General features: G+C 44.6%; 1 protein-coding gene across 1 annotated transcript in view; it reads right to left on the bottom strand.

Moving 5' to 3' along the window:
- Positions 1-2,751: 2,751 nt before the first annotated feature.
- The window catches only part of MCCC1 (methylcrotonyl-CoA carboxylase subunit 1), a 34,882-nt gene continuing 20,220 nt past the window's right edge, over positions 2,752-17,413 (bottom strand). The window contains exons 12-20 of the mRNA XM_087725182.1: positions 16,971-17,080; positions 15,554-15,770; positions 14,441-14,527; positions 13,639-13,688; positions 12,082-12,219; positions 9,388-9,495; positions 8,090-8,161; positions 4,541-4,674; positions 2,752-3,992 (exon numbers count right to left, since the gene is read on the bottom strand). Coding sequence (XP_087581308.1) covers positions 4,567-4,674; positions 8,090-8,161; positions 9,388-9,495; positions 12,082-12,219; positions 13,639-13,688; positions 14,441-14,527; positions 15,554-15,770; positions 16,971-17,080 — 890 coding nt within the window. The 3' untranslated portion in view covers positions 2,752-3,992; positions 4,541-4,566. The remainder of the gene's footprint in view (positions 3,993-4,540; positions 4,675-8,089; positions 8,162-9,387; positions 9,496-12,081; positions 12,220-13,638; positions 13,689-14,440; positions 14,528-15,553; positions 15,771-16,970; positions 17,081-17,413) is intronic.

Below are 17,413 nucleotides of genomic sequence, written 5' to 3'. Positions count from 1 at the left end.
TGCCCAACATGGCCACCATGCGTGCATGCAATGGAAATCCAGAAGTTTGGGTGCCGGCACACACATGCGTGACACAAGGCTGCTTTTCCAGATTCCAGTGCTCCCACAGGTGAAGGCCAGCTGGCCAGCGTGTATGTGTGCACAGGAATGCAGAGAGGAACCAATGTGATCGTGCGTCCCACGCGGGATTCTGTGTGTACAGTTTTCAACACGGGTGGCACAGGTTCACCCGCACAGCCTTATACAATTCTGGACAAATGGCTATCCAATCCTTTCTTAAAAATTCCATGATGGAATAACCAAAAACTCCGGAGGCAAGCTATTCCACTCATTAATTGTTCTGTCAGGAAACTTCTTCTTAATTCTAGATAGGATCTCAACTTGATTAGTTTCCATCCTTTTACTTCTTGTCTATAAACAGAAAAGTAATTCAGAGGGAACAGGAGGAGGAACTAATGAACCTGTTTTATGTATGCAGATGTATCCTCCTGTTTTATCATTATATTAACTGACTTATTTTATATGCTTCAGATCAGGAACAATCTTGGTTTTTATCATAATGTGAATAGCTCTTCCAGCTTTGAGGCTAATTTGTAGAATATGGAGGCTTTAAATCAGGGGTGTCAAACTCAAGGCCCAGGGGCCGGATTTAGCCCTTGGGTTGCTTAGGTTTGGCCCACAGGGCCACCCTGGAGGCAGCAAAGGACCAGCCCGCGGTGCCTCTGCCAATGAAAACAGAGCTTCAGAGGGCCACATTCAGCCCGTCCCCAAGCTCCGTTTTCGCTGGCAGAGGGTTGCAGGAGGCTGTCACAGCCGAAAACGGAGATCGGGAGCCCGTTTTTGCCGGCAAAGTGCTTGGGCACCACAGGTATCCCGGACACGAGTAATGTCGAGCTGGCCATGCCCACCCAGACAACACTCACCCCAGCCCTCCATGGTCAAATACAATGCTGATGCAGCCCTCAATGAAATCGAGTTTGACCGAGTTCGCACCTGCTTTAAATCAATATTAGATATGATGAGACTTTCGCAGAACGGTTAAGTACGATTGTCTCATCTCCAAAACATGGTCAGTACTTCTTGGAAAACATCCATGGACAAACAAATGTTACTGCTGAAACTAGGTTGCCTAAATTTAAATGTCATTAAAATTCATAGGGCAAGTTGCACAAATAGCCAGGAGTTTGGAAAGAAACATTGAGCGCTTTTATTAACAACTTTCCTTTTAGTCTGTCAAGAGTTGAGTATAGAGGCAGCTCCTTATTTTTTACTCGTCTATTTCCTGCTCTTCCCTTGATAGATATTTCCTTGTTGCACAAGTATATGTTCCATATGATGCATATACAGGTAGTCCACATTAAGGAACCACAATTGGTTCTGATGACCCGGTTAGTGAGTAAAGCAGTTGCTAAGTGAAAAATCACATAAATGTTACAGTGCTTAGGGTTTAACTTCAGCTTGTGGCCCGTCAGTGGCAGCAGATTTGAAAAGTGAGGAGATTGGGGAGAAAGATGGGCCAGTCCTGGAGTCTGGGGAAGGCTCTGATGAGGGCTCTATGTTGGAGGCAGAGAAGGGGCCAGAGCCGTATGCCAGTTATCAGCTGCCTTCATAGTCAGACATCAGTGAGGCAGAAGAACAGCTGGAGCCTGTTCCCAGTGTGCACATGCACAGAGTTGCCAGAGGAAGGGAACAACTAAAGAACAGGGGTCGACTTGGGAATAAGGCCACAGGTGCACAGTGAATGGCCACTCCCATAGGGAGTAAAAGAGGAAGGGGAAATGGAGTTTGCAGGAGGCAATTGGTTCACTTAATTGGTTCGTGACTCCCCGAGACTCCTTGCCATGTTTTGCAGGTATCGGCCTGTCAGCTCTCCAAGCCAGATAAGGTCTGTGACTGTAAATCCTTCCTTGAAAGACTTTGTTGGATGTGAATGAGCAGAATTCACAGTAAATTAATAAAAGAGGTTTTGTTGGGACCAGGAGTTTGCTTCATGCTCTTGGGAAGCCTAAGTCAGAACATTGCTTTGCTTTGGAGCATGACAAGGATACATCCCCGAAGAGACCTGGGAACCCAAATGGTGGGGAAGGTTTCCGGGAATTCAACTCACAAGATAGCTAGGTCAAAGGGCAAATGTTACAATACCCTTCCTCTACTCTCCTGCCCTTTGGAATGCACACAACTATGTGATCATGAAAGCTCTGATCGTTAACAAGAAGAGAATTGAAATCTGTATTTACACCCATTGGAGAGAAAGGGATTATAGGAGAGTAAATAGACAACAGGGAACATACTTTAAAAGGAATGGTAAACATTGGTGGCACTTAGGAGACCAAAAGCAAGCCTTTTGTGTAAAACTAATTATGGTCTGCTCGGTTTCATATAGCAGCACAAGCTGGTTGGGAAGTTCCATTAATTTAAGTCATAGAACTGAGCTTGTTAAGTTGCAGTTAGTGCTTTAGGGTGGCTGGGATGAAAAGCAGGTCAGGAAGAAATAGTTTGTTTAGACAATTTCTCTGATCTGATTTGGAGAAGAAAATAGATCAAGCACAGGTAAATCTTCCTCTAAATTCAACAGTCCTCTTTTCCCACAGATTTGCTCTCAAACCTAACTTCATCTGTTTGTTCAGAGTGCTGAAATTATTGGAAAAATGGCTTCCACCTTGAAGTTTTCATCCAATTTAAGTTTTAGGAACTCGTGCAAATTCTTATTTCCACTCAAAAATTCTACAAAACCCATTTAAGAGATGAAAATATAGGAAAAATACTTGCCGAGCTGTATTATTATCCACATGTTAATTAGCCTTTAAATATACTGTATAAACCACCGAGATCTTGTATTAGAAATCCCATAATCAGATAATCAAACCCGGGGCAGAGAGAGAACAGAACAAACTGTCCCTGTTTTAAATCACAAATCCCAATTTGTCATTCCCCCAACCACAGCTCTCAAAATGTTTTAAAACAATGCAGCAATTGAATCTGATCTTTGAAGCCGTAAATGGTCATTGCAGCTGTTTTCCAAAGAGGCAACACATGCTGGTGAAGACGATGGAGGAAAAAGTATTTGTACAGTGTTTTGTCTACTAAGTTCCTGGCTATCATTGATCCCTCAAATGAGTACAGATTCTGGAAAGGTACATTATTTCATTATCTTTGGTTTTTTACTGGATTCTGTAAATGTCTTCATTCACATTGACTGTCCAGGATCAAGCTATTATTATGCCAATGGAGATGTGGGAACGCAGCTCGTCCAGGACCATCAGATTACATTGCTGGCTAAATGAAAATATAATCACAAACTTTTCAAGTCCCAATTCGCAAAAAGGCATATTGGTTAGATTGGAAAAAGATCTTTGGACTCCCCATGCAGGCATCACAATTTTCTATTGTAACAAACAGCCTGTCAATTTGCAAAGCAGTCCTGGCGTGATCTTCAGTTGCCATAGGCAAGGGGGATGGGAAACCAATGGAGCAGCATGGCAGCCAAAAACAGAAGTACATTCTAGACTTATCTCTCTCAAGACTGTCTTCCAGAGTTACCCATAGCGGGCAGACGGGAGTGATCTCTACAACCTGGGGAACTACTCCGTTGGTGAAAGTGATTGATGACACACCCTGGGGGGGAGGAAGGAAACAGGGTCATGACTGGGGCGTAAGTTACGTGGAGTTAGAGTTGGCTTCATTTGGGAATGTGCCGACCCGGAGCTCCTAATAAATAACTAGATTTCCTTTGAACCTTGGCTCAAGGCTCTTGATTTAATTAGGGCATCTGTGGGAACCCTGACAGAGCCTCTCAAGTGGAGGTTTAAAATGTTTTTCACTGAGGACCATATTTTGCTTTCATGGAGAGTAATCAACTGCTAAGGAATCCAGCAATAAGAAAGGATCATTTTAAACGCTGAGGATCATCAAACATGGCTGTGTATAGGTAAACCGAACCTTGGACTCTTCTCTTTCATTCTCGTGAGCAAAGAATTTGGAGGCAGTTCTCCCTGAAATTGTGATAGGAAAACATCAGAAGAATACAAAAACAACAACAACCTCACAGTACAGATAATCCTCAACTTATAACAATTTATTTAATGACCCTTCAATGTTCCAACGGCATGGGAAAAAGTGACTTATGACCAATTTTTCACACTTACGACCGTTGCAGCATCCCCATGGTCATGTGATAGAAATTCAGATGCTTGACAACTGGCTCATATTTATGATGGTTGCAATGTCCCAGGATCACCTTCTGACAAGCAAAGTTAATGGGGATGCCAGATTCATTTTAAGTTATTAACTTAACTACGGCATTGATTCGCTTAACCACTGTGGCAAGAAAGGTCGTAAAATGGGGCAAAACTCTCTTAATAGCTGTCCTGCTTAGCAATGGACATTTTTGGCTCAATTGTGGCTGTAAGTTGAGGACTACCTGTACAAAAGGCACATTAATAATCTATTCAGTAAATAAGAAATATACATGGATTCTTGAGAAATGGCGGAAAAGAACAACAGAAATGCAAAATACATTATAATGCAATCCAATAATTACCTCCAATCGCTGGGGATTTTTCTGGATCAGTCTTCCTCTGCTAACTCAACCAGAGGAGCATGTCTGTTGACCTGTGAGCCCTCCTGATAAAGGACTTTCTTTATTATCCCTGCCTTGGGAGCCCGGATGGTATGCTGCAGATAAAAGATATATTACGTCAGTCCTGAGTTCAACCAAAAATAATGTCATCCAAAACTAGATGCATTCTTTACTCCACAATTTCAAAGGCACACATTATATACAGGTCGGAAGTCAATCAGAATGGAGCTGGAAGGGACCTTGGAGATCTTCTAGACCAACCCCCTGCTCAAGCAGGAGACCCTATTCCATTTCATAAAAGTGGCTGTCCAGTCCTTTCTTAAAATCCTCCAGTGATGAAGAAGCAGCAGGGGCGGATTTTCCTATAGGCTAACTAGGCTTCAGCCTGGGGCCTCAATATCAAGAGGGGTCTACATTCAAATTGTTAGCAAAATTAAAATTACACTATTCTAAAAACAGTGAACCGAAAATAAGGAGAAATACTACACATATGACTAATAAACAAACATAAAAATGTATTGGTTAAGATCGTTCCAGCGCCACAGCAGTTGGGGAGCCCGCCCACGTTCCCGGTACTGGCGGTCGGGCAAGAGGCGCGGCCGCTCCCAGTAGCCACCCCGTCGACGCGGAGCCCACCAGCAGCCAGGCAGGTGAGGGTGAGGGGGCCGAGCCCGGCAGCTGAGCGCAGCAGGGGAGGCGGCTGGCCTCGCTGCCTTTGCCGCAGAGCAGAGCCGCCCTCCGTCGGGAGGCCAGCTATATATATTGATATATATCACAGTGATGATGTATTTTATTGTCTCTCTTGTAATTTACAAACTTAAAAATGGGTGAAAGGGCCTCATAAGTGGAATAGCCTAGGGCCTCTTTTCATCTAAATCCGGCCCCGAGAAGCAGCTACGACTTCTGAAGGCAAGCTGCACCACTGGTTGATTTTTCTCACTGTTAGGAAGTTTCTCCTCAATTCCTGGTTGCTTCTCTCCTTGATTAGTTTCCATCCATTGTTTCTTGTCTTGCCTTCTGGTGCTTTGGAAACTAGGCTGACACCTTAATTCTGAATTTGAAGTGAGTTGAACATCCAGCCCAAGAACTTCCGTGTCCTAAACTGTTGACTGCCTGCTCTACGGTAATAAAAATGTGAAGATTCCAAGAGAGGTTTCAATGTTAAATGAAAGCATGCTTTGTGAGGCTGCCATCATCATGCACCCTGGAACATCAACTATAGCAGAGTTTCTCCATTGTTGGTGGAAATAGCAACCAGACGTTGCTTTGTGACTCAGTCTGTCTTCGAGACTGGACGTGATAACAATCTCTCCCAAAGCAATTTTTCCATTCTTAGCCATTTTCACCTACTATTCTGTTCTGACCCCCTCCTCCGTCCAGTAACGAATGCCGAGACAAGCTTAACTGGAATGTCCTTTAATAGCAAAACACCAAAACCTCGGTGGCTGCAAGCCAAGCAAAACAAACAGATAAGGACCTTGGCAGCAACTCAGACAAACTCAGGCAGCAATAAACACAGAGAAGGCTTGGCAGCAATCCAGCCTGCCAAGCTCCCAGTACTATCCTCCGACATTCAATCCTGTGTTGACTTCTGTAAAGAGGGCCGTGTGCACAAGTAGCTTTTTATAGTCTGGAGAGGAGCCTAATGACCACCAGCTGAGTGCAATTACCTCCTGTAATTGCGTAATTGTTCCTGACGCCTAGTAGCTCTTCGATGGCATGCATCCAGGAACAACTCACTTGTCTCCTCCCCACTGGTCCAAGGCTCAGGTGCCTCCTGGTGGCCAACCAGCCTCTCTGCGCCCTGCTCGGAGTTGGAACCCTGTCTAGGGTCCTCCACATCCTCCAGAGCCGACTCAGAGGGCCCCTCGTTGTCGGAGTCTGGTGGCAACTCCAATGGCACCTGCTGGGCCACAACACTATTCCTAGGTTTTTTTCCTTTTATTGTTTCTCCTATTCCCTCCTTGTCTTTCCCTCAGTGCGGAGGCACAGGACGGCGGCGAGCTACACAGCACTATTCAGCTTAGATCTTCCTTTGAGGCCGCAGACGGCCACACAGTGAGTTCTCATGTTGTAAATCGAAGCAGCAGCAGTTCAGAGTGCTAAATCACGCAGGGGCCAATTATTTGCCGTTTTACAACCAATCTCACCCAAAATTCATGCCCTGTCTGTTTTTCAATCAACACGATTTGATTTTTCAATGCAATTTCCTCATGCGTTGGATTACAGCTGGCATCATGCCCTTTTACTGACTGTCCTGGCTTGATATAACACTGGCTATTTTACGATGCGTGGACTTCAACTCCCAGCAGCCACACACATGGTAAAAGTGTTAAGGTTTGGAAACCCTCAGGGGTGGGTTCCGGCTGCTGCTACTGCTGCTTTGCTCAGGGACGCGGTGCGCATGTGTGCTTGATGTATTCTACATGCGCATGCACAGTATTTGGCACTGAGAGAACCGGTTCAGGCGCGTGGCAGGCCAAGTTACTACCTACTCAGCCGAACCGATTCGAACCGGTAGGAACCCACTTCTGGAAACACTGGTATAATAGAACACCAGTAGAGTGGAACTTTACTCCAATCCAGGGCAGGGGTGGGCAAACTTAAACACTCAAAGAACCATTTGCACCCGTTTCCCACAAAAACACCAGGAGCCACAAAGGTCCTAACCAGAAGCCCCCTGTTCAATTCTGGAGCTGACCGGAAGTTCAGTTCCTGCCCCATAGTCTCTCCTCCTAGCGTAGCATACTTTTTCCTCTACCTGTCATAACTGAAAGCCCTATCAATTGTGGAAACAACTGGAAAACCCTCCCCTTGCCATAGAGTCTTCTCCTGGCGCACTGTGCTTCTCTCTCTCTCTCCCCCGCCCCTACCGGAAGCTTCTCTTAAAATTGTGGCGATGACCGATGTCGGAGCCACAGCAGAGGGAGGAAAGAGCCACATGCGGCTCCAGAGCTGCAGTTTGCTGACCCCTGCCCTAGGGAGACAGTAGTATATTTTGACTTTATGGATCGTAACGGAATATTCCATTCCATTTATTCCATTTCATTTAATATTACATCTGGAAAATTCTTGCAATCAAGGCATGACAGGTAAGTCCTCGACTTATGACCATAATTGAGCCCAACATTTCTGTTGTTAAGTGAGGCATTCAAGTGAACTCTGCCCCATCTTGTGACCTTTCTCGACACAGTTATTAAGTGAATCTCTGCAGTTATTAAATTAGTGACACGGTTATTAAGTGAATCTGACTTCTGCATTGACTTTGCCTGTCAGAAGGTCACAAGAGGAGATCACAGGACCCCGGGACACTGCAACCATCATAGATATGAGTCAGTTGACAATCTCCTGAATTTTGATTACAGGACCACAGGGATGTTGCCATGGCCACAAGTGTAAAAAAATGGTCGTAAGTCACTTTTTTCCGTGCCGTTGTAACTTTGAGTGACCACTAAACAAACTGTTGTAAGTCGAGGACTACCTGTACTAAAACAGTTTTTCTAAAGATACCTCCATTTTCATAGCTGTCATCACCACAAGGGAGTCTCCAACCTGGACTTTGTCTCCGGATTTCACAAAGACCTAAAAAATAATTTAAAAAACCAGAATAGGGTAAACATGTCCAATTCCTCTCCTACGAACATCATTAGGTTTGTATTTCGCAGATAGCAAAAGAAAACAAAATGGTTCTCTGGGTAAAGCTGCAGAATGGAAAACTGCTGCTTTTATTTTTGGAACTATTTTTTCCAGCAGGATATTTAAAGATACATTTGCAATGTAGGGCTGTGAAAAGTTGGAGCATAAGAAAGGCCGAGCACCAAAGAATTGAGGCCTTTAAATTATGGTGCTGGAGAAGACACCTGTGAGTCCCTTGGACTGCAAGGCGATCAAACCGGCCAGTCCTAGAGGAGATCAACCTTGGCTGCTCTTTAGAAGGCCAGATCCTGAAGAGGAAACTCAAATACTTTGGCCACCTTTTGAGAAGGAAGGACTCCCTGGAGGAGAGCCTCATGCTGGGAACGATTGAGGGCAAGAGAAGAAGGGGACGACAGAGGAGGAGGTGGCTGGAGGGAGTCACGGAAGCAGTCGGCGTGAGCTTAAATGGACTCCAGAGGATGGTAGAGGACAGGAAGGCCTGGAGGAATGTTGTCCATGGGTCAGACATGACTCTGCAACTAACAACTACAAAAATTTAAAGATAATGCCTGTTCAGTTGTCAGCTCAGATAGATTAGATAGATAGATAGATAGATAGATAGATAGATAGATAGATAGATAGATAGATAGATAGATAGATAGATGATAGACAGACAGACAGACAGACATTCCTTTGTTCAATTTGTATAGTTGCCCATGTCATGTTTGGGAGCTCACATAATGATAACCAACAAAAAGAAATCCAAAACTCAGAAAAACACCACCACCACCTTTAAAATCAAATTAAAAGCCCATTTAAAAACCACAATAACCACTGAGAGGACAAAAAACAGGTTTAAATGAATCTTTGGAATATATCAAGCGCCAAAAGAAACCTCAAACTCAATGCAGTGTTTCCCGATATGAGTTATTTACAGATGCATGGACTTCAACTCCCAGAAGTCTCTGTGGTGGCCATGTTGGCCTGGGGAATTCTGGGAGTTAAACTCCACACACATCTGGAAACGACCCAGGTAGTGAAGTGCGAAATGGTAAGCAGCCTGAAATAAGTATACTAGCCTTTCTGAATCATTCTCATGTCTTCCATACCCAATTTTTTTTTTAATGTACTTTAAATTTTAAAAAAAAGGTTTTGTAACCGTTCAGAGTTACCTTGTCCACTGTCCCTGTCATGGGAGCTACAGCCCCACTGTGACCGCCTCCTGCACTCGTGCTAGTTAAATATTTTGGCACCGGAAGATCAATCTGCTCATGGCTTTCCTAGAGAAAACAAAACCAACCATTTACAACCAAATTCTACATTTACCACTATCGTGTGTCAGGCCTGCCGTTACATCCCTTTTAGGATCTTTGGCCTGCCACACTCTCTCTTATTTCATTATGCTGTTTCATTAGTGTAGTAGTTGGGAGGGGGGAATAGAAAGGAGTAGAATTGTGGAATGTGTTGTTGTCATTCTTTACTAGAAGCCCAAGGTCATCTTTTGTCTCTGCACCTCTGCACCTGACCGGAACCAGCTGGGTGGAGATGCCAGCGTGGAAGCAGAAGATTGGACCATGTGATGGATTTGTGGGTGTGGGGGACAAGATCATGAACTTTCAACTGGGTGGGAATCCGATGTAACATCCAGAATTGGGATTTTCCACAGATGTGCTAAGATTTCTGATTTATTAAATTGGAACTTTAAGGATCAATTTGTCTTGGACTCTGATTTAATTCTACATGATACTTGGAACGCTGACACCGTGTTTCCCCTAAAATATGACCTACCCCAAAAATAAGGCCTAGCTTGATTTTGCACATGCGCCCAATATAAGCCCCCCTCCCAAAATAAGCCCTAATTAAGACACACACACACCCCACTCCAGGGTGCATGAGTAGAAATTAACCTAGGGTGGGGATGATGGGGTGGAGCCACCCTACTAGTTTGGATAGTTGCTGACGGGCTCGCACATCCCGATACCTGCCTTGTCATCCCACTTCTTCTGCAGCCAGCAAGGCTTTCCTGAAGGCCTCTGAGCTCCTTGCCAACTGCAAAAGTTCCTGAAGGCCTCTGAGCTCCTTGCCAACTGCAGAAGAAGTTCCTGAAGGCCTCTGACGATGAAAAGGAGGCCAGGAGCGATGTTTGCAAGCGAGGTGAGTCAGTTGACGTCATACCTCCCCACCCCCCAAAATAAGACTTTTTTGGTGACAAAAATATATAAGACAGGGTCTTATTTTCAGGGAAACTCGGTATTTAAAGACTAACTTAACTCCACAAACTATTTTTAAAAAATCTCACTATATTTTAATTGGTCACTTCTTAGGATAAAAATGGTAGGCATTGCCATCCAATTGCATTCTAGGACCATTGTCCCATTCCTTTTATCCATTTATTTGCAACTGATAAGTAAAACAATGTAGAAAAATTAATATTAAAAATATTTGCCATTAAAATTTGGAATTATGATTTTAGGTGGCTTTGGGAACTATACAAAGGTGTGTAGAAGAAGAGCAAACAAAACTGGTGGGCAAAGTTAAGGGTGCCATCGGCTCAGAGCAGGAGCGTGAAACTCGTGACCCGTGAGCCAGTTGCATCATGCGCTGGCCACGCCTACCCCCCTTTTAGGAAAGGGGGAAAAGTCACAAAACGTCATGTGATGACATGACAACACGAGTTTGACGCCCCTGTCTTAGAGTCATTACGTTGTCACAGGCCATCCAAGTCCAGCTCTGTTGTGACCCACCACCAGAGCTGGCAGCAGAGTCAGACAGGGAAGAGGTTGGGGAGGAACATGGGCCAGTCCTAGAGGCTGGGGAAGGCTCGGATGAGGGCTCTGTGTCGGAGGCAGAGATGGGGCCAAGGCCGTCTGGCAGTTCTCAGCTGCCTTCGGAGCTAGACAGCAGTGACACAGAGAAACAGCTGGAGCTTGTTCCCAGTGTGCGCAAGCGCAGAACTGCCAGAAGAAAACAGCTAAAAAATCAGGGCCGACTTGGGAGTAAAGCCACAGGTGTACAGTGAATGGCCCCTCCCATAGGATATAGGATATGAGCCAAGGTGGCGCAGTGGTTAAATGCAGCACTGCAGGCTACTGCTAGATCAGCAGGTCAGCGGTTCAAATCTCACCGGCTCAGGGTTGACTCAGCCTTCCATCCTTCCGAGGTGGGTAAAATGAGGACCCAGATTGTTGGGGGCAATATGCTGACTCTCTGTAAACCGCTTAGAGAGGCCTGAAAGGCCTATGAAGCGGTATATAAGTCCACTGCTATTGCTATTGCTATATAGAAGAGGAGTGAAGGGGGAGTAGGATTTTGTAGGAAACAATTCATTCGTTATTAATTAGTTCATTTCAGGAGTGTAAAGATCTGTCCGTGAATCTCAGAGACTCTGTGCCAAGTCTTTCCTTGCACAGCACTGTGTTTGGAAAATATTTACATGGCAGCTTTCCAAGCTAGATAAGGTCTGTGGTCATAAGTTCATAAGTTTGAAAGTCTGTTTACAACCCTTTGCTGAATGTGAAGGAGAGGAATTCACATTCGTTTAATAAAAGGGATTTTGTCGGGACCAGGAATCTGCTTCGTGCTTTTTGGGGAAACCTAGGTCAGAACAAGCTTCCCTTAAATTCAGTTGCACTAAGTGCAATTAGTGCTGACCATTAGTTGAGTAAATTCTTGAGTAATAAGCATGAGCAATAAATGTGAATTGCAAGTTAACATTTGGTCCTGATCTTTTCTGCAAACTAGCCAGAGCCAGAAATTCTCTATCCCTGATATTTACAGGACTAATAGATTAGAAGTCAATACTGCTTTTTTTAAAGTTAGTTGTCTGTGAATTTTAATCCCCACACAAATAAAACAGAACATATTACCGACGAGAAGAGGTATATGGCAGTGTCCAGAAGTACTAATTTGGACTGGTATACAACTCCATTCACTGAACATCTTATATACTCTACGTCGTCATTCTTTGAGAGGCAACCAGAAACATGGAAAAACTGATCTTCTATCTGAAATAAATTTACAAAGGTTTATGCCTGAGGAAAATCAGCCTGAGAGGAAAAATCATACTGCTTTCTAAGGAATCTTTCTGAGGGGAAAAAACTAAAAAGAACAAAAAACTGTGTTTCTTAGAAATCAGAAACTTCTCAAGTCTTGATTTCTCTTCCCCTTTCCCCCCCAAAAAACTCAAGGGAATATCAAAAATAGCTTATATTGTAGGAGAATCCCACTCAATTTATTTTTAATGTGTCTTGGCAGCTCCAATCTAGTCAATCAATATTCTATGTTAAAAACATATCCATCTGTTCGAACTATGTCATACATTTTCTAATACACTTCGGAAGCTTAGCCTTTCCACAAATCTGTACAAAATTACCCTTGAGAAACAAACAGTGATCTATTAAAAAAAAAAGAAGCGAAGCTTTATAAACCAACATGGAAGAAATGTTTCTCTCTTCATACAATTATCATTGGAAGCTAGCATATTTGCAGGGGTGGGATTCAGCTGGTTTGCACCAGTTCAGACGAATCTGGTTCGCCGAAGTGGTAGTTCCAAGGACTGGCTGGCCCCTCCCCTCCCCTCTCAGGATTCTCCACGCGGTCTGTTCATCACGCCAGGTAGTGCAGGGCCTGCGCGGAGGCTGTGGGTCGATGTTTCCAGCCTCTGGAGGGTCTCTGGAGCCTGGGAGAGGCTTTTTTCACCCTACTGGAGGCCCAAGGAAAGTGTCCGGAGCCTGGTGAGGGCAAAAAACAGGCTTACCGGAAGTACCGGAAGTCCAAATACGGGCCTGTTTCCGGACTCCAGAGGGCTTCTAGAGCATGGGGGAGACTGTTTTCGACCTCCCTGAGGCTCAAGGAAAGCCTCTGGAGCTTGGGGAGTGTGAAAATGTACCCCCTCCCGCTGCAGTGCAGGAAGCTTAGGCCACGCCCACCATGGCCACGCCCACCTAGCAATCGGGCAGAGAACCCGTTGCTAACATTTTTCAATCCCACCCCTGCCTATTTGGATTTAACATAAGCTTTCTCGCTCAAAAGAACGTGCAGGTGGAAAGCTTAGAAAGGTTTCAAAAAAGGGCAGGACAGAATAAAAAAGTAAAATAAATTCTGGATATGTCATGTGGGAAAGAAGGAAAAAAACCAGAAAACACAAAAAAAAAACCGAACCTTTTGTTTCCCTGCGTTCCCGTTTTTCTCTGCAAACAAGTTGGGTAACTGACATAACATTAATCAATAATGACACTCAATAAAATAGCACAAAATAGCAATGTTATTTCACAGTCACTCAACTGTTTTTCCCTCTTAATTCTGTCCAGAAATGAGACTGTGCCCAATAAATTTTTGCCTTTACATTTTTTTTCACACTAGAATGAATGTCCTGAACAGCACAGGGCTGAAGTTGTTGAATACATTATTATGAAGAGGTTTACCTGCATGTCATAAGACCCATCGTGATTGTACTGTACAGTAATATTCACATCTGTTGTAAAAATAAAGGTTTAAATTAATTCAAGGATTAGGGAAGATTGGAAATCCAACACTAAATGTATAGTTAACCAGGTAAACAGTAAAACTAAATCTCATTAATCTCTCCTACTACCCATTGTCTCTGTTTTGTTTGCTGGTTTTGGTATTCATTCATTCATTCATTCATTCATTCATTCATTCATTCATTCATTCATTCATTCATTCACTCACTCACTCACTCACTCACTCACTCACTCACTCACTCACTCATCCATAAAACCTATATGGCCACCCAAGCTGAGGTGGCGCAGTGGGTAGAGTGCAGTACTGCAGGCCACTTCAGCTGACTGCTAGTTCAGCAGTTCAAATCTCACCAGCTCAGGGTTGACTCAGCCTTCCATCCTTCCGAGGTGGGTAAAATGAGGACCCAGATTGTGGGGGCGATACGCTGACTCTGTAAACCGCTTAGAGAGGGCTGAAAGCCCTATGAAGCGGTATATAAGTCTAACTGCTATTGCTATTGCTATAACTCATAGTACACTAATAAAACTCTAAATACAAAGGCGCAATAACCATAATCAAACCCAGGAAGTTTCAGATGGGCGAACGTCAATTCCCAGAATTTCCCAGCCAGTTCACAAAATATTCAGCCCAATTGCCCTGTCCCTTTTTGCCTTTTTCAGCTGCACAGTAATGGAGTTCAGATACGTTCATTATCATTTCATAAGTCATTTTCAGTTATTTATTTATTGTTCATTCACTTACTTTTTTCATTATCCAGGAGAATCATGTTTCTAACATAGGGGATATTTATTCTCCTGCCGCTGCTGGATGCAAATGGAGAGAACTTATCTGGAATATTAAATATGTACAGAAAAATAGACATACTTAATACACATTTCCGCTGAATTGGACAATGCTAGCAATATTGAAACCTGCTTGCAGTTGGATACATTACTTTGCATAATGCTGCACGAACAGTGGTGGGATTCAGCCACTTCACACCTACTGGAGAGAACCAGTTGTTAACTTTCTAAGCACTTCGGAGAACCGGTTGTTGGAAGAAATCTCATTTTGTTTTTTTCCACTTTACAGGGCTTATCCTGTAAGGAAGGAAGCATTCTGGTGTTGTTTCTAGCCTCATCTTTATTGCCCTGCTTACAGAAACTGCCTCTCCAGTTAATGCTTATTACGTTGTAACAGCTAAGACGAAGCGCCCATCGACCTGAGTGACGTTGAGTTGGCCATGCCCACCCAGTCACGTGACTACTAAGCCACACCTACCCAGCTGGTCATTAGGGCAGAGAACCGGTTGTTAAATTATTTGAATCCCATCACTGTGCACACATAAGCACTATATACACATTTGAACTTCTCAGTACAAATTTATATTTCTGGGCAACTGTTCAAACTGGAATTTTCCATGCAACGAAACTGGGAACGATCTTTTATGCAAATTGCTCAAAGTCTCCATCTATGAGAATCCACACTGGATCAGAACACCTGTTAATGACTCAGTCTCAAATGCTTGCAAAACAGACTCTGAATCCCACAGCGTACAATCAAATCATGCAGCTTGATGGTATGCTTATAAGGTTATGTGTGTTCGATTACATGTTGCTGCCACGCCAAGATAATCAAATGAAAAGTAGTTAAACAGGGTGCACAAAAACGCCCACAGTTTTTAAAGTACATGAGTGTTTTTCAACCGTGGATGCTTTAAGGTACGTGGACTTCAACTCCCAGAATTCCCCAGCCAGCAGGAGTTGAAGTCCACACATCTTAAAGTTGCCACGATTGAGAGACATTGATATGGTAAGTAATATGTAAAAGCACCTTTTTCACTAATAAAACAGGAAAAAGCTGCAGCTTTCTTACCTTCTGTCTGGAGTCTAAAGGTATCAGTCACCAGTTTCTCTTTCAGAATGAGGCCAAGCGCTGCCTGGCACAAAGTCACTTTCGAAATTGACCGCTTGGGTGGAAAGAGCTCACTGTGGTGTTGAGGGATAAAATTAGTGTGAACGTTCCCAGCCTCAAACTCTGGATGGGCTGAGAGATTCAGTAAGAAATCCACATTGGTGCTCAGTCCGACGATCTGTCAAGGGAGGAAGACATGCACCAGAAAAAGGCCTATCAACAACGGGTGCTTTTTGGTCCTACTAACAAATCAATAGATCTGCAGCAATTTATGCAAGACCAAAAGATAAATTCATCCATTCAACTTGCATGCCGCTATATTGGCAAAGCCTCATGGCCTACTCACAGTCACACGTGCCCTAGTCACTTCTTGACTATTGCAACGCGCTCTACATGGGGCTGCACTTGAAGAGCCTCCGGGAGCTCCAGTTGGTGCAAAATGCAGCGGCTTGCATGGTTTTATGCAGACCCCGGTGTGCACATGTATGACCTCTCCTGCGGGAGCTGCATTGGCTGCCGATTTGCTTCCGGGTGCAATTTTAGGTGCTGGTTGTCACCTTTAAAGCCCTTCATGGCTTGGGACCACGTTATCTGAGGGACTGTCTCTTGCCGGTCACATCTACCCAACCCATCAGAGTGGGGAGGCAGGGAATGTTGTGGGTCCCAACCAGTGGTGGGTTTCGGATCCCATTGCAACCGGTATGGTGCAACGGGCCCGGCGTCCACCACATGAACGCACTCAGCACACAGGCACACGCACGCAGCGTGCACATACATCCTTACCTCCTGCAACGCCTCTGCGACACTCCAGCTGCTCGGTGGAACGTTGCGCAGGCGCCGTATGCGAGTGTACAGAAGCGCCGAAGAGCTCAGATATAGGTAAGGAGAGCAGGCGGGCCCTCTGGAGCACCGTACTGGAATGGTACCCGGTGCTCTCGGCAGGCACCCGTACGCCCGCACTGGAGCATACCACCTGCAACCCCCCACTGGCCCCATCCCCGAGGGAGATACACCTGGTGGGACCCAGAAGAAGGGCCTTCTCCGTGGTGGCTCCCCTTCTCTGGAACATCATTCCCCCAGAGATTAGAATGGCCCTCACTCTAATTCTCTTCCGGAAGGCACTGAAGACCTGGTTCTGCCAGCGGGCCTGGGGAACCCAGAGCGAGATGGAGCCCATTAAATGGCTGGTGTGATCTGCTGTTGCCTGAAGACTATCTACAACAGTCTTCCCCTGTTTTTCAACATAACACTGGGCCTTCTTGGCTGATGATTCTGGGAGTCATAACCTCTAAGGGCCTGAGAGCGTCAGACAGGGGAAGTCTGGAAAATGATTTATCAGGTATGCCATTTGAAACACTTAAGAGAGTTTCACACTTACATTATATTGTTGAAGGCAGTATCTTAATTTCCTTAAAGCAGCTGGGCGATCTTCTGCCCAAACAACTAATTTAGCAATCATTGGATCGTAGTATATAGAAACCTCATCTCCTAAAATAGAAATATATGGAAACATGATTTGCCAGAACAAATATGAAGATTTATATTTCCCATTTATAAACTGCCCATCTCCCTCAGAAGGAGCCACTGGATTGTCCATGTTCTCACAGTTTAAGACAGTGATGGCTAACCTAACCACCTTCACACTCCTCCCCATGCACGTGCGACCCCCCCATGTGTAGCCCCCCTGCCCATTTTTGTTTTTCAGGTTGGTGCCAGGCGGTTTTCCAGGCCCAAAACAGGGTGTGTGTATGTTGGGGGGGGGGGGAGGCTGTGCCCCGTTTTGGACCTGGGAATCCTCCTGCACCAACCTAGAAGTCAAAA

This window comes from Thamnophis sirtalis, unplaced genomic scaffold, assembly GCF_051295495.1.
Source record: "Thamnophis sirtalis isolate CommonGarterSnake01/CBP01778 unplaced genomic scaffold, rThaSir2_p1.2 scaffold_11, whole genome shotgun sequence".
Classification (NCBI taxonomy): domain Eukaryota; kingdom Metazoa; phylum Chordata; class Lepidosauria; order Squamata; family Natricidae; genus Thamnophis; species Thamnophis sirtalis.
The sequence above is the reverse complement of the archived record's forward strand: the minus strand, read 5'-3'. Positions and strand labels throughout refer to the sequence as shown.